General features: G+C 39.2%; 2 protein-coding genes across 2 annotated transcripts; both read right to left on the bottom strand.

Moving 5' to 3' along the window:
* Window positions 1–1,261: 1,261 nt before the first annotated feature.
* Window positions 1,262–3,186, bottom strand: LOC108836946 (protein PNS1). The gene is made up of 3 exons (XM_056991262.1): window positions 3,054–3,186; window positions 1,731–2,909; window positions 1,262–1,644 (listed from the first exon to the last, which is right to left on the bottom strand). Exons 1-3 carry the CDS (start codon window positions 3,054–3,056, stop codon window positions 1,450–1,452), a joined length of 1,377 nt encoding a protein of 458 aa, XP_056847242.1. The 5' UTR covers window positions 3,057–3,186; the 3' UTR covers window positions 1,262–1,449.
* A 12,767-nt stretch (window positions 3,187–15,953) lies between these two features.
* On the bottom strand, window positions 15,954–19,293 carry LOC130498137 (uncharacterized). Its single transcript, XM_056991506.1, has 3 exons — window positions 16,715–19,293; window positions 16,077–16,619; window positions 15,954–15,993 (listed from the first exon to the last, which is right to left on the bottom strand). The coding sequence occupies exons 1-2, from the start codon at window positions 18,822–18,824 to the stop codon at window positions 16,093–16,095; spliced, it is 2,637 nt and encodes an 878-aa protein (XP_056847486.1). The 5' UTR covers window positions 18,825–19,293; the 3' UTR covers window positions 15,954–15,993; window positions 16,077–16,092.
* Window positions 19,294–20,796: the final 1,503 nt, after the last annotated feature.

Raw genomic sequence — 20,796 nt, forward strand, 5'->3', positions numbered from 1 at the left:
CTCTTTATAAATAGTCTTTTTTCTCAGTGAATATTGGTAACAGAGCTTAGATCACGGCCTCTAGTCTGTTTCTTCCAGTGACGTAAGTTAGGATAACTTGTAAAGGTATTAACAAGAAACTAATAGTCTAATTGCGTTCTCGTCTTTTGGGAAACAGATAACTTCTTTTAACATTTTAAACATTCGATATATGCACCAAATTTTACCAAAAAAAAAAAAAAACATTCAATATGAAAATTGTTGTGTACAGATCTTTACAAACAGGGTGAAAATTGACAATAATCATAAACAAAAGAAAAGGTGAGAAATATAATACTCAGATAAAGATAATAAAGTTACTAAAGATAATTGTCTCTTCTCTTGAAGTCGACTTTTTTTATTTGCTTAAAAAGATTGTGATAATGTTTATTTCCTAATAAAAGCGAAGATAAATATATATCAGCTAGCAAGTGAATGGGACTTGTCAGTGTGAATCGTGTCCAGTAAAAGTACCCAAGTCTTGAGAGAGCTACGCGGTCTCTTCAAACGCGTTTCCTTACTTTATTTTCCATTTTTTTGTTATAATTTTGTGATTCTATTCATTGCTTGAGAGCTAAGTTGTCTAAGTGAGTAAATGCGAAGCCATTAACACAAGAACCAACACGTACGTCCCCTTCGATGGAAAGATCCATATACTATTTTCTTAACTTTTATAAATAAAGTTAGATTTGGAGATAATGAAATCTTACACGGAGAGAAGATCAACTTTGTATGCAGAGCCGGACCTCACAAGCTATGGGCCAGAAGCGAAAAGATGTTGGGCTTATTAGTTACTGAATAAAAGAAGAGATTACAAAAGGAAGAGAAGTTGAGATATAACTGGCCTTGAAAGGAAGCGGGCCAAGCACTTTGAAATCTCAGGACATTTTTTGATGATGATTTCGAGTGGTAGCATTAGTAAAGTATGAGTATTAGCATTTATATGATTGAGTTTCACAACTCCAATATCATGGAACTGCATGTCAGAATGTAAACGTTTTTGAAATGGGAAATGTAGTTGTTCATAGTTTTTTTTTTGTCGTGATGATGATGATGACTGCTTTATTGGCATTAGTAACTAGTGAATTATTGACAGATATATGTTATGCTATGAGTCTATGACTTACTATGTATCAGCGTGTGATTTTTCAGGCAACTTTTAGACGACAGACAGAGACATAGAGACGGTGAAAACCGAAGGAAAGAAAGTGAAAGCAGAGAAATGATAGAGAGCTGAATCAATTTTTTGTCTTACATTTTATATGTACATTCTTTCTCTAGCTGCATTTTTGCATGTGAGGCTAAACAATATCCAAACTACAATAATAGTCTATAAGGTTGAAAGAGCTTCAGTGAAACCGAAAGGAAAAAACAAAAAAAACAAAGTAAGTTTCTATATACTAAGTGGATATGTTCTTCCGCATGTTATCTCTACATGTATGTTACGTCCTGTTCCTCCTCCGGCTGTCTCACTTCATTTTCAGCTAATCTTTTATTCTCTTCTACATCTTGCCGCGCAATACGTTCTGAAATCGTGTTGTCAAAGTTAGCTCCTTCTGGATTGGCTGCATAAGCTACAAAGTAAGCCATAACACATGCTTGCATCCATGCAGATGAAACTCTCCCCTGAAACACACACACACCATAACACAAAGTTACATAGAGCTAAGAGCCGTTTCAAATTCCTTTTGTTTGGATTAATGAAAGCTTACCACAAAGTATCCGATGATGAAGGCATAGAGAGTCAGCTGGAAGAAGTAGTCCTTATGGATATTAAACTCCCATATACCCGCAGTTAACGCAGATACTGCACCAATGCCAAAGGCGCTTAGGAAGCAGATGGAGCTAGTGAGGTCAGCATCTACGAGCTCCTCCAAGCCATCCCTTCTTCTGAACTCTTCCCAAGTATCTCTACACGCTTGCACGAAGCCTTTGTTGTGAACTCCCACATGAACAAACCCGTATCTGTTTCCGACTAAGATCATATGGTTAGCAACCCAAGCGCACTCTCCATCACCTGCATACATGGTCCGGTCGCTACCGAGCCCCATCCTATTCAAAGTTCGGATCATTCCCCTGATGACTACTAAAACTGGAACGAGCGTTGAACCGATACAAACGCTCCCGAGATGGCTTCTCAGAGCAGCACAAACCGCATCACATGCGCTTATGACCTCATGACGAGCGAAGTGTGCGTACGCGGCTTTCGAAACGGCGACTACTTGCACGTTCTTGAGAACTTGCATTGTCCAGGCAAGGCTTAACACGATCAAGGAGATGAAAAGAACGTCTACTAGACCTGTTCTCGTGGCGGTAGCTCCACCGATTCCCGCCACCAAGAAAGCAGAGTACAAGACGCTTAAGATCGATGATAGGACAGCTATCGCTCTGGTTCTTGCGGGTAGTGCTTCTGTGGAGAGAGCCATCATCTTGAAGGTGAACTCACGCCTCCTACGAGTAACGAAAAGCCAGCTGTGGAGTGCCTGAGCAAAGCTAAAGAGCACGAGAGCGCCGCCGACCCCTGGGACAAACGTTTTGCCGTAGGTTACAAGGAAGATCCCGACGGAGAATGTGAGGAGCGGTGTGAGAATGATGGTGGCTTTGGATGTTGCTGATATGTTGAAGAGGAAGAAGCATTGCCAGGCGAGAGAGAGGAGTCCGGAGAGAGCGGCAGAGGATAGGAGAGGGGTGTACCATTTCTTGGGGTGGAAGTTTGGTGATTTGGTGAAGACTAGACCTCTAAGGGTGAGAAAGATTACTAGGGCTGAGATTAGGATCAGCTGAAAGTAGAAGATAGCCGTGAAGATGCATCTGAAGAACCTTCCGGTTAGGGTTTGTGGTTGCGGTTGTTGTGCGGCGGCGGCGGGAGGTGCTACGGTTTGTTCGATTTCCTGCAAAAAGATAAAGAGGGAGAAGAAGAATCAGTAGTCCTCGAGAGAGAGAGAGAGAGAGAGAGAGAGAGAGAGAGAGAGAGAGAGAGAGAGAGAGAGAGAGAGGTGAATTGTGGTAAAAGAATGTGAAGAAAGTAAAAACACCATTGAGAAATATACGGCGGTGTGTGTCACGGTTTTCTTGCGGCGGAAACTGTGAAGAAGGGGTCAAAGAGACGAGAGAGGTGAAGGAGAAGAAGACCAAGTGAGAGAGAGAGAAGCGAAGATTTATATAGAGAGAGTGAGATTTGATCTTTGTTCTTGAAGCCTTCACGTGACTCGCAAGGCAGTTGTTTGTTGTTATGAGAGAAGTTATTCAACATCTCTCTTAGACCATCATTATTGGCGTATCTAAGGCCTGGTCCTTAGATTTTTTGGATCGAAAATAAATGAAAAAGGCTAAAGAACGTTGCAAATGGACCTTAATTAAGGGATGTTTTGGTTTGTCCCTAAAGCAACGTGGCACATTGTTATTGGACCCCCATTAATGTCTCTCTCTCTCCCTCGTCGCTGCGAAATCAATTCTGTTCCTCTTTCACTCTCGATCACTCCGCCTTCTCTCTTGAATCTCATATCAATCTCCTTCTCGTTTATGCAAAATCATCCTTTCGATTTCCCATTTTTGTGAGTGTTTTGTCGATTTCGTTTCCCATTCTCTGTTCGTGATCGATATTATTGTCTTCTCCCATTCTGTTCGTGATCAAAGGATGTATTGATGAGAAGTCTCTCACCGCCACAAAACCAGGCACTGGTTTGGTTATTGCTGTTAAAAAACTTAACCAAGATGGTTGGTAAGGTCACCAGGAGTGGCTGGTATAAATTAAAATCCTAAAATAATAAGTAAAGTAACTTTTTGGTTTCTTGTATGTTGTTGATGATCGTTATATGATTTTGCAGGCTGAAGTGAATTGCCTAGGCCATTTTTCTCATGGACACCTTGTGAAGCTGATAGGTCCTAGAGGATGAGCACTGTCTTCTTGTTTACGAATTCATGCCTCGTGGTAACCTAGAGAATTATCTTTCTTTGCTAAGATACAAGGTAAGTCCTACCAATAATCAACAAATTATGAAAAGTCCTTCATTTTGTTCCTTAAACCAAAAATAATATTAAAAAATGCTAAGGACTCAAAACCAATAATGATGCTCTTAACTCTCTCTGTCTCTCTCAAGCTTTATTTCTTTTTTGAGTGTTTTGGTCGTATTATCTTCCTTAGAAAGCAAGTTTCATAGCCCACTTCACTTTTATAACTTGTGTAGTTGTGATGAATACGAAGTCAAACATGTTTCTTTTTATATTAGTTGACTAATTTTTACGCTTTTGAGTTTAGTTGACTAAGAGAGCTTCATTTTTTTTACATTCTAGGTGAAAGTATTAATAATAAATTAACATAAATTAAAAGTAGATTTAACCCCAGTTTAATCATGATTTCTATCAGATTAAAAAAAGTGTTTCTATACTTCTTGAAATAGGAAATTCTCATCCGAATTAAGAAAAAAAAATTCTTTAAAAAAAAAATTCTCATCCGAATTAAGAAAAAAAAAATTCTTTAAAAAAAACCGCATATAGCACTAGCATGTAACTAACATTCTCTTGAATTACAGAACTCTATAGCCAATAGCATGGGACTCAAAGAGATATTTTTCATGTTTCTTTTGTCAAGGATTTTTCATGTTTAACTCTGAAAGAAACCAGCCATAACGATGCTTTAAACTCCCGTTACATTGGGGACCAAGGCTGACATGTTTATTTACTCTTTTATAAAGTGAATCTCTCAAACTTTAGAGATTACTTCATAAAGTTTGAGAGGTTCACTTTATAGAAGAGTAAATAAGCCCGTCTCATACGATTTTTTTTTTTTGACTAATGGCTTTCAGTCTCATACGATTACTTCATAAAAATGAGTTCATATTAGCCAAAACGAGTTGTCCCAGACGGATAGGATTTGATGTATTTGGGTCAGTTCGAATACATGAAAAAAGGATTAAGCAACCGGCTTTGGTCTTCGGCATTAGACGGGTTTCGTCGGGCCGTAAGGCCTGGGTCAAGCTTCTGGCTTTTAGAAAATGTTTTCAAATGCAATCAAAGGATATCAGTGTTAATGCATTTTCGGTTGGTATAGTAAAATATGGCTTTCAAAATGGGCTAACGTGATTCAACTAAGTAAAGTAGCAAAGCTTTTAATGGGCCTCTTTTCTGTGAACACCTTTTAGATGAATATATTCTCATACCTTTTTCGTCGAATACGAGATGAATTAGTTACAGTCAGCAAGCTTATAAGAAATTTCAAATGAGTCTAATGATATATTATATTTTAGTACATTTTTATAAAAATACTATATATGTAAATGCATGAATCTGTCTATCAATTGATCGTTTGGACTATAGGTTTTATTTTTATAATACAAATAAATGAAAAAATTCACAAGATTGTATCCCTTTTGGCACTTCTTGTGATTGCTAATCATTCAAGTGCGCTACACATCAGATGCACTTACACCAGTTTAAAAAGTAATCGAAAAATACACTTGCGCCGTTTGTTTGGTATGTTTTGGACCAAAGGAAGAGTTTTAATCTATTGTTAAGGAAAAAGTCTGTTGACGTTTTCTGAACTATATATGATATGCAAAGATAACATTCGGATTTGAAACATTTAACGCTGAAATAACATTTGGTCGTTGGTATAGTAGTAGAATAATCAGTCTTCATTTTGGTGCAGATACCTGAAACCTGTAATATTACATAGGAACTATTATCTCATATACCTAACTTGAAGTTCAATAATTCAAGTGAACACTATATATAAACAAAGTAAAAAAAAATCTAGGAAACAGCTTTCGATGAATAAAGAGCGTAGTATTCGTTCATACACATCTCACTCCAAATCGTTCGTACTAATAAAATGGATTATTGATATGATCATGGATGGTTCAAGCTCGGAGGAAGATGTTCCTGAGCCAGAAGGAAGGATCACACGATCTAAGACCAAGGAGTTAGCTTCGGAAGCCAGAGTAACACGTTCAAAAGCTAAGGAGCTAGCTAAGGAAGTCCGAGCCTTGATTAGCACGGAAATGGATGATCATCAAACCACTACTATCTACAACATATTCACCCATATTCCGCAAGAAGGACCAGGTGACTTATTTGAATAGCCACAAAGAGGATAATGTGTAGCTGTACTCTTTCCTTAGAGAATGGGTTTGTCCTACACCGGGTTTACCATTCTCAAGGTTTTAACGAGGCAGGGCATTTTTTCTCTTCAATAAAGCTATTTGACTAAGCACTTGGTTTGATTTTGGCGCATAAAGGCTTTCTTTATGTCGCATGTTCTGTTGTTTTAATTTAAGACTTCATGCTGTTTTCTTTTATATTTTTAGAACTACTTGCTGTTTGTTTTAAAAGGGTATGTCGAAAACCCTAAGGCTCATGTGCCTCTCTGTTTCTTTAAGTTAACGTGACTTGGTGTTTAAGAATATCAGAGAATAAACGTGAAAGAAACTTTTCCAGCAGAAACTTGTTCTCTCAAAACCGATTCATTCTAAACTTGGATCCGAGCCTCTAACGTGATCTTCATCATCCTAGAGTCTCTGCAAAACAGCAACCATTGTTTCCAACCCTTGGTTGTGTCGAAATCATTGTTCTCATACTCATCAATCTCGCCATCAATCCAGCCTCCAGATCTTCCGTTCATCATTCCATCACAACCTCCATTCTATCATTCATCACAAAATCTGTTCTTCGTTGCTTTAGCCTTTAAATATTTAGAGTAGCGCTCCTAGGATCGTATCATGTGGTATCAGAGCCACTCTGAACCCTAAAGGCTAAGAAAAACAATTCCTAATCCTTCTTCTAGTTTAATTTCTTTTAGTTTCATAAAAAAAAAAAAAATATTTCACGTTAAAAGTTTTGAAATTTTTTTAAAGGGACTTCTTACTGTGAGTTAGTTGATCTTTGTATCAGGTACCATGGAGCTTTCACCTGAAGCCATGGAGAACCTTAACAAGATGATGGCTCAGCAGATCAAAGAGTCCTCTAAAGCTCTTTCCACTCAGATCACTGCTCAGCTCAATGAACAATTAGCTCAACAGATGGATCAACTCAACACAAGAGTTGATACCACTATTAAGGAGATGATCCACGCAGGAGCATCCACTGGAGAAGAAACATAAGCTACTCCTACCCCTTCGGAAGCTCTGCGTTTGCACAAGGGCAAAGGCCACATCGGCAGCTCAGCCAAACGAACCGGACATACATCTACTAGACCTAAGCCATCTCAAGATGTTCGGAACAACACTAAACCTCTTCCTTTTGATAATGCAGGTGCGAGAGGATCAGGAGCTGCTGCTCTACCTCCACGCTATCATAGACCCAGCACCACCATAGGAGGACAACGTGTATTCTATGAAGACGAAGATGCCTATTACGATGATCAAGACCTTACGGATCGATCTCATGGCAGCACCATCCGTGCTAGAGACCGGGAACCTCGTAGAGACGTTGATCCTGTTCGACAACAGATCAAACACCTCAAAATTCGTTTTCCCTCCTTTATTGGTTCAAATGATCCTGAGTTATACCTTGATTGGGAGCGTAAGATGGAATCCAATTTTTTGATCGCAGGTACTTATCCAGCCAACAAGGTGAAGATAGCCATATCTGAATTCAGCGACTATGCCTTACTTTGGTGGGAGAAGCTTTGTCTTACGCGTGCTCGGGCCAATGAAAACCCTATTACCACTTGGGCGCAGTTACTCATTCAAATGCGCAAAAAGTTCATTCCGGCTCACTACCATAGGGAGATTCTCAACAAGCTTAGGCGCCTAATTCAAGGTTCTAAGTCTGTCCGGGAATATTACCAGGAATTGGAAACTCTTTTGATTCGTGCAGGTCTCCAAGAAGGCAAAGATATGGTCATGTCTAGGTTCTTGGGAGGGCTTAACCGCGACATACAAGACAAATTGGAGCTTCAGACTTACGTAGACATTGATGAGATGATTCACAAGGCAGAACTCATTGAAGCTCAAAACAAAAGGCGTACTAACAGATCATCCTTCTCGCCGAGAGACAACAACACCATGTCTAAACCTGTCTCCTCCAAGGACACTAAGCCGTCGCAATCTGTGACAAAAGAGGGAGTAAAATCTGACATTAAACCCAAGTCTACTACGTCTCTAACTGGTGTACGATGTTTCAGGTGTCAAGGAATGGGGCATTACAGTCGTGATTGTCCTAACAAGAAGGTGTTTATGTTACGAGACGATGGAGAAATCATACCTCAATCCGAGTCCGAAAGAGAATCAACCTATGAGGAAGAAGAAGAGCTACCTCCTGTCATGGGAGAGCTCTTGGTAACTCGGAGAACCCTTACAGTTCAGCCTCAATCCGAGGAATCATGCCAACGAGAAAATCTGTTTCATACTCGTTGCCTTGTCAAAGGTAAGGTATGTAGTTTGATTGTAGATGGCGGGAGCTGTACCAATGCAGCTAGTGAGGTGATGGTTCAGAAGCTTGGGCTAGAAACGCAACCACACCCACGGCCCTACAACCTCCATTGGCTTGATAATGGCAAAGGTATTAACGTCAATAAACAAGTTAAGGTTATACTAACCATTGGCAGGTACGAAGACGAGATCTTATGTGACGTTATACCAATGACGGCTAGTCATATATTGTTGGGAAGACCATGGCAATCAGATCGTAAAGTTTCACATGATGGCTTCACCAACAAGCAGACATTCAACCACAAAGGCATAAAAGTGACCTTGCTGCCCATGACACCTCACGAAATTTACCAGGATCAGCTCAAAGCCAAGTCCAAACCCACGGCAGAAGAGAAACCTTCTAACGGTCCAGTTCTATACCTTAATGCTAGGGAAGTTTCTGATTGTATTGATTCAGAATTACCTGTTTTTATGGTTATGTATAAGGAATCCCTAGTCAGTGCTAATGATCGTCTTGAGCTGCCTGTAGGAATGTCTGATCTTTTACAGGAATTTAGTGATGTTTTTCCCGAAGACATACCAGCTGGACTCCCACCGATCCGAGGTATAGAGCATCAAATCGATCTAGTACCAGGTGCTCCTCTACCCAACAGGCCTGCGTACCGAACAAACCCGGAAGAGACTAAGGAGCTGGAAAAACAAGTCACTGAATACATGAACAAAGGATACGTACGCCAGAGCCTTAGCCTATGTGCAGTTCATGTTCTATTGGTACCCAAGAAAGATGGCTCCTGGAGGATGTGTGTTGACTGCCGTGCCATCAACAACATTACCGTCAAATACAGACATCCCATCCCACGCCTCGAAGATATGCTAGATGAGCTTTGTGGATCTACTATCTTCACGAAAATAGATCTAAGGAGTGGTTACCATCAGATTCGCATGAAGGAAGGAGATGAATGGAAGACAGCTTTTAAGACCAAGCTTGGTCTTTATGAGTGGCTGGTCATGCCTTTCGGACTCACCAACGCTCCCAGCACCTTCATGAGACTCATGAACCATGTTCTCAGGGAATTCATCGGAGTATTCGTGGTAGTATACTTCGATGACATCCTCATTTATAGCAACGGTTTGCAAGAACACCTCTCACATATTCGTTCCGTTTTAAATGTTCTTCGATCTGAAAAGTTATATGCTAACCTCTCTAAATGTTCTTTCTGTACTAATGAAATAGTTTTTTTAGGATTTGTTGTGAGTGCAGGAGGAGTTAAGGTTGACGAGGAGAAGATCAAAGTGATCCGTGACTGGCCTACACCCAAAACCGTGGGAGAAGTTAGGAGTTTTCACGGTTTGGCAGGTTTCTATAGGCGATTTGTGAGAGACTTCAGCACCATTGCTGCTCCACTTACTGAAGTGATCAAGAAAGACGTTGGTTACAGATGGGAACCCGCCCAAGAAAAGGCTTTTGCAGCCTTAAAAGAGAAGCTTATCAACGCTCCTTTATTAGTCTTACCTGATTTTACAAAGACTTTTGAAATTGAATGTGATGCGTCTGGTGTTGGTATTGGTGCAGTGCTTACACAGGAAAAGAAACCAGTGGCGTTTTTCAGTGAGAAGTTGGGAGGAGCTACTCTCAACTATCCTACACATGACAAGGAACTATATGCCTTGGTACGAGCTCTGCAGACCTGGCAGCACTATTTGTGGCCTAAAGAGTTCGTCATACACACAGACCACGAGTCCCTTAAGCACCTCAAGAGACAACAAAAGCTCAACAAAAGGCATGGAAGATGGATGGAATTCATAGAAACCTTCCCATACGTGATTCAGTATAAAAAAGGTAAGGACAATGTAGTTGCTGATGCATTGTCCAGGAGGTATTCTCTTATCTCTACCTTAAGTGCAAAATTAATTGGTTTTGATCTTGTGAAAGAACTCTATGAATCTGATCTAGACTTTAAAGAATACTATTCCAAATGCTCTAAATTTGCTTTTGAGAGTTATTTCAGGAAAGATGGATATCTGTTCTACCAGAACCGACTATGCATTCCTACGGGAACAATCCGAGAACTGTTAGTGAGGGAAGCTCATGCTGGAGGACTTGCTGGTCACTTTGGTGTGGCGAAAACTTTACTTAGTCTTCAGGATCAGTTCTACTGGCCCCATATGAAGAAGGACGTGGAGAAAGTGTGCTCTAGGTGTGCCGTGTGCAAGTTAGCTAAAAGCAAAGTTCAACCACACGGGTTATATACCCCTTTACCTATTCCTTCTCACCCTTGGACCGACATCTCCATGGATTTTGTCATTGGCTTACCTCGTACCAGAATTGGTCGAGATTCTATTTTTGTGGTTGTTGACAGGTTCAGCAAAATGGCTCATTTCATCGCCAGCCATAAGACAGACGATGCAGTTAGTGTTGCCAATTTGTTTTTCAAGGAAGTAGTGAGACTTCACGGAATGCCGAGGGTGATAGTCTCAGACCGTGATACCAAGTTCTTGTCTCATTTTTGGCGCACTCTATGGGCGAAACTTGGCACCAAACTTTCATTCTCTACCACGTGCCATCCTCAGACAGACGGTCAAACGGAAGTAGTCAACAGATCGCTATCAATCCTTCTGCGAACCATGGTTAAAGGCAACCTGAAGACATGGGAAGAGTATCTACCTTTTGTTGAGTTTGCCTATAACCACGCTAAGCATTCTGCTACTTTATTTTCTCCCTTTGAAATTGTTTATGGATTTAACCCCTTGTCTCCTCTAGATTTGGTTTCTTTGCCTTTGAAGGAACAGAGCAGCTTAGATGGGAAAAAGAAAGCTGAGTATGTACGCAGACTTCACGTTAAAGCCAAAGAAAACGTATAAAAAAAGACCAAGTTTTACGCTAAACATGCAAACAAAGGGCGCAAGGAACTGATTTTCGAAGTGGGAGATCTTGTTTGGGTTCATCTACGGAAAGACCGATTTCCAGAAAAGCGGAAGTCTAAACTAATGCCGAGAGTTGATGGTCCTTTTGAAGTAATTCAAAGGATCAACAACAATGCCTACAGACTTGACCTCCAAGGTAAGTATAACACCTCAAGTGCTTTCAACGTTTCTGATTTGCTTCCTTATGTTGCAGATTCAGATTTGAAGACAAATCCCTTTCAAGAAGGGGAGGATGATATGATCATGGATGGTTCAAGCTCGGAGGAAGATGTTCCTGAGCCAGAAGGAAGGATCACACGATCTAAGACCAAGGAGTTAGCTTCGGAAGCCAGAGTAACACGTTCAAAAGCTAAGGAGCTAGCTAAGGAAGTCCGAGCCTTGATTAGCACGGAAATGGATGATCATCAAACCACTACTATCTACAACATATTCACCCATATTCCGCAAGAAGGACCAGGTGACTTATTTGAATAGCCACAAAGAGGATAATGTGTAGTTGTACTCTTTCCTTAGAGAATGGGTTTGTCCTACACCGGGTTTACCATTCTCAAGGTTTTAACGAGGCAGGGCATTTTTTCTCTTCAATAAAGCTATTTGACTAAGCACTTGGTTTGATTTTGGCGCATAAAGACTTTCTTTATATCGCATGTTCTGTTGTTTTAATTTCAGACTTCATGCTGTTTTCTTTTATATTTTTAGAACTACTTGCTGTTTGTTTTAAAAGGGTATGTCGAAAACCCTAAGGCTCATGTGCCTCTCTGTTTTTTTAAGTTAACGTGACTTGGTGTTTAAGAATATCAGAGAATAAACGTGAAAGAAACTTTTCCAGCAGAAACTTGTTCTCTCAAAACTGATTCATTCTAAACTTGGATCCGAGCCTCTAACGTGATCTTCATCATCCTAGAGTCTCTGCAAAACAGCAACCATTGTTTCCAACCCTTGGTTGTGTCGAAATCATTGTTCTCATACTCATCAATCTCGCCATCAATCCAGCCTCCAGATCTTCCGTTCATCATTCCATCACAACCTCCATTCTATCATTCATCACAAAATCTGTTCTTCGTTGCTTCAGCCTTTAAATATTTAGAGTAGCGTTCCTAGGATCGTATCAATTATGGATGCGATGAAAACAAATGGACTGAGGCGTAGAAAAACTGTTTGTTTGACTAAATTGTACATGACGGGTTTAGAAGAAAAATAATATCACCATCCGCTTTGGATCCATGCATATCTTTCTAGTTGTAGTTAAGGAAAACAAAACTTTATCAAAAAAGTACACTACAAGAAAACAAATAATTAACGAGGGCCATTTTCCTCGTTAATTCCTCGTAAAAGGAGGTTTACGAGGAATTAACGAGGAAAAGCCTTTCGTCGTTTTTCGTCCGTCGTAAAAAAGGATTCGTCGCCATTTCCTCGTAGTATAGCGAGGTTTCTCTTTCCTCGTAAAGACGAAGTTAATATTTCGTCGTAAGTTCCACGCCCCATTTCCTCGTAAATCACTCGCCTAATTTCCTCGTACAAACCACGTGAACCTCGCGTCGTTACTTACACGTAAGATCCTTGAAATCATATCCTCGTAAATTCGATGTAATATCCTTGAAAGGATTTCCTCGTAAAATCGATGTAGAATCGTTGAAAGGTTTTCCTCGTAAAAACCTCGAAAGCCTTTCCTCGTAAAGACCTCGAAAGACTTTCCTCGTAAAAACCTCGAAACTATTTCTTCGTAAATTTCTCGGAAACATTTTCGTCGTAAATAACTCGTAGACTTCCATTTTTCGAATTAATAAAATATTATTTGATAAATATAATAATTATTAATTTAACAAAATAAAAATATTTAATATTGGATTTATAAATAAATTTTAAATAAAATTCACAAGCAACAAAATATTTTATATATAATTAAGTTTTGGATTTTATAATACATAAACCGAAAAAAAACTAAAAAAAACTAAGGCTCGTTCATCGCCTCGTAGAATTCCTCGCTCCTCCTCGTAACATCCTCCTCGTTATGTGTGCCCGATGACTCGCCTGGAATGGGATTTTGTTGTTTCATGTTCCTCAACAAAGCTTCCCATTCCGGATTTGTGGACGCTATAACGTCGATGAAGGCTTCGAGTCCACTCACACGGCTTTTGGTCGCGCCCAGCTCGGAACGCAACTGAGTGACTTCTTCGGTCTGTCTCTGAGCATAAGATGATGTCGCTCTCGGGACATCATTGACGGAACCGATCCCCAACGTACGTCCCTTTTTCTTAGGGACAACCTTAAAAACAAAAAAATTATATTTGTTAGTTAAATTTAAAAGGGAAATTTAATCAATTAATAATTAAAAAGATATAATGTTAAAAAATTTACCTCCTCGTAAATCTTATCCACTTCAGTTGTGGATAAGGTAACTGGTAATCCGTCGCCGGACTGCCGGGTCAGCTGAGTCTGGCGCTCCTCAACCCGAGCAATTACGTTGTTGTAGATTTGCTCGGACTTGCCATCTAAAAACTGGCCCGCCTTGTTTTTGTGGGTCCGCTCGTAAAGTTCCGGAAGAGTCGGGAGACGTCCCAACTCTTTGGCCTAAAAACATTTAAGAAAATTGTTAGAAATATATTTAATTATATTAAAAAATAATAATTAAATATTTAATTACGTACCATTTTCAAACGGACACCGGCATGTGGTTTTTGGCCCGTAGAGTGTAGCATCGGGCCGTTACCGTGCTCGTCTACCGTGTTACGGGCGGCAGCACAAATGTTTGCGATCCTAATGGAGTTAGGATCCTTCCAGTAACGGATGAGGCCGTCCCAAACATCCGTGGTAAGCTCAGCGGGTTTGCCACGGGTGTACCCCTTGACGATCCAGGCACCCTTCCAGTTGCAAACCGTGTCCGACAAGCGAACTTGCGCCTTTTCGTAAAACGCCTTCCTCACTCTGTCACTGACCCCGATGGACCAATGATACTTTTGCTGCAAAAAAAAATTAATAATTAGTTAATAAAAAAAAAATTAATAATTAGTTAATAAAAAAAAAAATTAATTAATAGAATTACTTACAGCGTAAATCTTGAACCACGTCTTTCGGATGTAGATCGGCGTCAATTTCCAGTTTGGATGCGCCATGGAGAAGTAACCTTTAATCGTCTCGGTTACATCTGTCGCAAGGGAATTGTCAACCCCAAACCTGGAAAAAAATGAAAATTTAAATTATTTAATGAAGTTATAAATAAATTAATTATTTAAAAAATACACTTACCATAAAGTCCCGTCGGGTCTGTCGGGGTCTATGATTGGTAAACCAGCTCTGCCTGGCATACCAAGAATATCCTCGACAGTGTACTGCGAGAACGGAACAGTAGGTGGCACCATGAGATCGGGATGAACAGCGGCGGGGATCTCAGGAGGAGCCATCGGAGGAGGCACCGGAGGAGCCATCGGAGGAACCATCGGTTGAGCCATCGGCTGAGCCATCGGCTGAGGCTGAGCCATCGGAGGAGGAATCGGAGGGAAGAAATGCTGAGTCTCGGGAACAGACTCCTGATCTGAAGAACCTGAACCGCCGGCACCTGAAGAAGAACCTGGCGGGTCTAACTGACTACCAGGCTCACCGAATATCTCCCTGTAGTGAGCAGTAAGCATGCGCTGGCGAACCTGCAAAAATATATTTTTTTGAGATTATGATCATCAATAATTAAAAAGCTATCATCAAAACCTCAAACTCAATATTTTTTTTTATAATCGAATCACATGCATTAAGTCTGAAAATCAATCATATTAAAACACAAATACATCAATCAGATACATTTTCGTCATCACTAGAAACATCATCATTTCATTAAACTCGTCTTCAACAGCTTCATCTGTGCCATCGTCGGTAAGATCTTCATACTCATGATTATGCGGATCAATGAGAAGAATGTCATCAATTTGTTGTTCAGGTTCCTCGACTTCATTTATCTGTTCTTCTTGCAATGGTGGTTCTTCTCCACTTATGATTCGTCCTCGAGGTGTAACTTTGATCACGGATAACCAATTTATTCCCGATTCTCTCATCCGAGGGTATGGAAGGTAGCTAACTTGATCTGCTTGTGAAGCTAAGATGAAAGGCTCGAATTTGTTTGTACCTGAAAATAAAGAAAACATAGAAATAAGCTTATTCTACTCATGTATGCCAAATAAAGAATTTGTTGTACCTTCTTCCACCATTGACATCAACTACACCGAATTTGTTAAACCGAACACCTCTGTTGACGACGGGGTCGAACCACTCACATTTGAAGAGGACGCATTTCAGCTTCAATATCCCTGGAAATTCCACTTCGATAATCTCTGTCAAGATACCGTAGAAATCGGTTTCCCCTTTCACACATATTCCATAGTTACTGGTTGCCCGCTGTCTACCATACTCATATGTGTGAAAAGTATAGCCTCGTGTGAAATACATCTGTGAAGTGGTGACCTTTACATGTGGAGATTGAATTACTTCATGTAACCACTTAGGATAATCTGCATCGTCGTCAAAATCAACCTGCAAAAACAAAGTGAACGTTAAAATACAAATCATTTATGAATAAAGAGTTTGAGTTAATACCTGACTCTTCAACCATTTTATAAAGTGTTGATCTTTCCTTTTGTCTACGTCAGTTGTGGATATACCAGGGAATGTTTCTTCGACTTGTGAAACAAATAGGCTGTAAAATCACTTTTTATATTAATTAATATTTGGCAATTATATATATGTGTTAATTTATATATACGTGTCCATTTATGTTACCTTTCAAAATAACGAATCAATGGATCCTCACAATTAAGTAGAATATAGGTGTGTGCACTATGAGCGTCTTCTTCACTCGACCACCAAACCTCTTTGATTTTCCACCCAGTCGCCCAATCTGGCTAAAGATGTCTGGAACACCAGCAACTGCGTATGTTGGCGCGACACCACCATCATCATATCTCCTTGGAGCTCTTTTCCGAGTACGTACTTTTGACGCAAAGTAGTACGATGTGAAGTGAGAAGTTTCTTCCGTCAAACTTCCAGCAATTATAGAACCTTCAACCTTTGCAAGGTTCTTTGCTTTTCCCTTCAAATATTTCATGGCTCGCTCATACTGATACATCCATCCGTAATGTACAGGTCCACGAAGCAATGCCTCATATGGAAGGTGGACAGCTAGATGCTCCATTACGTCAAAAAACCCAGGAGGAAATATCTTCTCCAAGTTGCACAATAAGATGGGAATGTTCTCTTGAAGCTGTTCCACGACTTCTACTTTAAGGGTGCGGGTGCTCAGATCCCTGAAAAATGCTCCAATGCCTTGTATATTCCAAAAACAATTATACACATATTAGTCATATATATTTCAAACTAAATCATTATATATAAAATAACTGCAATAATAAATATAGTACCTGCAAGTGCTTCATGTACGTTTGTAGGAAGTAGCTCCGCAAAAGCAAAGGGAAGTAGTCGTTGCATAAAGACATGACAGTCATGACTCTTCATCCCAGAGAACTTTTGACCCTTTTCAACGCATCTAGACAGATTTGAAACATACCCATCGGGGAATTTCACTTCTGATGCTACCCAGTTGAACAACACCGACTTTTTTTCTGAAGACAATCTGAATATCGGAACAGGAACTTGCCCATTGCTGTTTATATGTAACTCGCTTCTTGAGCAAATATCCGGCAAGTCTAACCTTGATTTTATGTTGTCTTTTGTCTTCCCCGGGACATTCAATATTGTATTCATGATGTTCTCAAAGAAATTCTTCTCTATATGCATCACATCGAGGTTGTGGCGCAGAAGAAGATCCTTCCAATATGGCAACTCCCAAAATATACTCTTCTTGTGCCAGTTGTGATGAACACCGTAAGAATCAGGCATATTAGGGGGAACATGCCAATTACCACCACGAGGAACTGTTTCCAAAACTCCATAGTAATCGAGTTGCTTTTCAGTTTCTTCTCCAGTTAAATATGGAGGAGGAGTGTCTCTCACAACCCTTTTGTGCCTAAACAATGTCTTGTTTCTTCGGTACGGATGGCCAATGGGAAGAAATCTACGATGACAATCGAACCAACTTGTCTTCCTCCCATTCTTCAGTTGAAACGCATCTGTCGCTCCATTACAATATGGACAAGCTAATCTCCCATGTGTAGTCCATCCCGACAACATCCCATAGGCAGGAAAGTCACTTATGGTCCACAAAAGCATCGCTCGCATCGTGAAATTCGTCTTCGTTGAGCAGTCATACGTCCTCTCCCCTGTTGACCACAAATCCTTCAACTCTTTTATCAGTGGTTGCAGGAAAACATCCAGCGACCTTTTAGGATGTTTCGGACCAGGTATTAATATGGTCAAGAATAGCAACTCCCGTTGCATGCACATCTCCGGTGGCAGGTTGTATGGCGTAAGAAAGACTGGCCACAATGAATATTGTCTCCCTGACATTCCGAATGGACTAAATCCATCTGTGCATAATCCGAGATACACATTCCGGATATTGCTAGCGAATTCCGGATATACTTTGTTAAAATGTTTCCAGGCTCTTGCATCTGATGGATGTGTCATCTCACCATCCGTCTGAGTATGCTCGGCATGCCATCTCATCTTTCCAGCAGTCTGCTCTGATTGGTACAATCTTTTCAATCTGTCTGTAATTGGTAGGTACCACATCCTTTGGTACGGTACCCTATTACGTCCCCGTCCTTGCGGCTTGAATCGTGGCTTCTTGCAGAATCGACATTCTTCTAACTTCTCATCATTTCCCCAGTAGATCATGCAGTTGTCGATGCAAACATCTATCATCTCCGAAGGCAACCCAAGACTATACACCAGTTTCTGAATCTCATAATAAGAATCAGCAGACACATTGTCTTCCGGCAAATACTCTTTGAACAAGTCTGCCCATTCATTCATGCAACTTTCCGGTAGATTGTGATCAGTTTTAATATTCATCATTCTAGCAGCCAACGACAATTTAGAGAGACCTTCTCTACAACCACTGTAAAGTGGTTGATTCGCCGCATTTAACATTTCATAAAACTTTTTTGCATCTATGTTAGGTTCTTCATCTTCATCATGAGCTACAAATGCATCAGTTACCATATCATGAACCCTATCAAAATCTACCATCTGCTCCTCCTGATGGTAACTAGGTTCATTATGCAAATGAAGAGCAACCGGTTCTTCCTGAAAATTGCTATTACTACTACTAGCTTCATTCTGATCATAATTATTATAACCTTCTCCATGTTGAAACCAGATATAGTAATTTGGCGTGAAACCTCTATTTATTAAATGCTTCCAAACATTTTCACGATTTGCCAATTTCGAATTGTTGCATTTCCGACATGGACAGAACATCTTACCGCTTTCTAGGGCGAGCGGTGTGGAATCTGCTTGATGCATAAATGTCTCCAGTCCCGCAATGTATTCTTTCGTCACTCTCCCGTTAGCATCTCTATGCATATACATCCACCTCCGCAACTCGTAGACATTCCCAGAGCCTGACATTTTTTTCCTTTCACGTTTTTCTTTTTTTTTTTGTTGGTGTGTTTAAAATGATGTTGAAACTTCCATATTTATAGAAAATTTTCGAATCTGGTAGTTGAAGTTTTGCGATGAATTTGCGAGGAAAAGGTAGGTAGCAAAAAAAAACGTGCTTTAAAATTCTTCGTTAAGTTCACGTATATCATTTCCTCGTAAAGGTGACGTAAATTTACGTTGATTTAACGAGGAAATTATATTTCCAGTTTTCCTCGTAAAGATAATGCAAGCTTTACGTGGTTTTGACGAGGAAAATGTATTTCCTCGTAAAGACCACGTAAAGTTACGTGGGCTTTACGACGAAATGTTATCTTCGTTAGTTTACGAGAAAATAACGAGGTTTATTTCTTTCGTTGTAAATTCCTCGTAAGTTCCTCGTACATTTACGAGGATTATATTTCCTCGTTAACTTTCCTCGCCAAAATGCTGTTTTCTTGTAGTGGTAGTTAGGGTCTGAAAAAGATTTTGCGTTTTGATAGTTAAATCGATGTAGAACTAAAGTCCCGGTGCAAATGAGATTCATGCAGTTTTGTAGAATAAGTGTGGATTTGGTAAAAATAATTTGCAGTTTTGATAAAAAAAAATGTAAGACGATTTTGATTACAAAAATGATGAAAATATATATTTTAATATAATTAGAAATTAAATTTGTTTTCTTAGAGATAATGTCTTAATATTTTTATTTTATATAATTTAAATATTAGAACTAATATGAAATAACAATTCTAATTATATATATTATTTTATATTATTAATTACTAAAATTATTTTGAAATAAAAATACAAATCAAAATGTAAATAAAGTGATAAATAAAAATAAAATTAATGATTTCATTTTCCAATAACATATTTATAACACAACTGTTAAAAATGCATCGTAACAATCATTTTATATATATATATATATATATATATATATATATATTATTTTTGGTAAAATGTCAAGATTACCATTTTCTGGTTTTTTCAATGTTGATACAACTTATTAGAAACAAACAACAACCCAACTCAAGAAGAAGAACAAAAAGGGAGAAAAAAAAATAAAAAAATAAAAATATTTTTATTTTTCGTAATTGTCCAAATTTGATATTAATAGTTGCGCAATATACGTAGGCAATATATTAATATCATGTAGGTCCAATATACATACGTGCTTATATAAAAGGCTAAAGAGAGATGCTGCCGTACATTGTTACAGAGCAGGACCACATAAAGGAGGATTACAGACGAAAGAAGTCTCAAACTCTTACAAAATTTTGGTCTTCAGGACCACAGAGAGAGTGGCTTAATGATCACTTTTTGTGAATCCTCGTACCGTCTCTGCCGGATCCCTAGAGGTATATTTTATGCCTACTATAAGACTTATTTGTACCAATGTCAATGTTTTATTTGTTCACTGAAGTTATGACGTATTGCTCGCATATTAACTATTTACCTGGAGCTCTATATCTTACAATAAGACATCTGATGACCCTAATTATATTAATAATTAGGTTTTGAAATTCATCTTAAACAAAGAGGTGCATGCATCATTCAGGTATAGATTGAGGTTCACTTCAAGTCTCTACATCCCAAAAGCAACGTTAGGCGCTTGTGGTTTTGGATGTTTTTGTAATTTTCCGTTTATATTAGATACTTCTGTAAGATAGATCACAACATTTCGGATCTGTATCTGCATAGCCTTTTGTGTACTTAATTAAGTATATTGAATAATGGATAGGCCAACATAGCACAGCTGTTCGGCTGTCATGAGAATGGATAAATCCTGAATGCGTATACTAATTTCATTGGCAAAAGTGTAATCAATATGCTTAGAATATTTCAGTAATTGTATAAAATTTCTATATTTTGTATTTAATTCTTTACCTGTTAAAATATATTTCACGGAAAAGGGCCAAACAGCTGGGCAAGTTATAAGAGACAAGTAATACCCAGTTGT

The sequence above is a fragment of the Raphanus sativus genome, chromosome 7, assembly GCF_000801105.2.
Source record: "Raphanus sativus cultivar WK10039 chromosome 7, ASM80110v3, whole genome shotgun sequence".
Classification (NCBI taxonomy): Eukaryota; Viridiplantae; Streptophyta; class Magnoliopsida; order Brassicales; family Brassicaceae; genus Raphanus; species Raphanus sativus.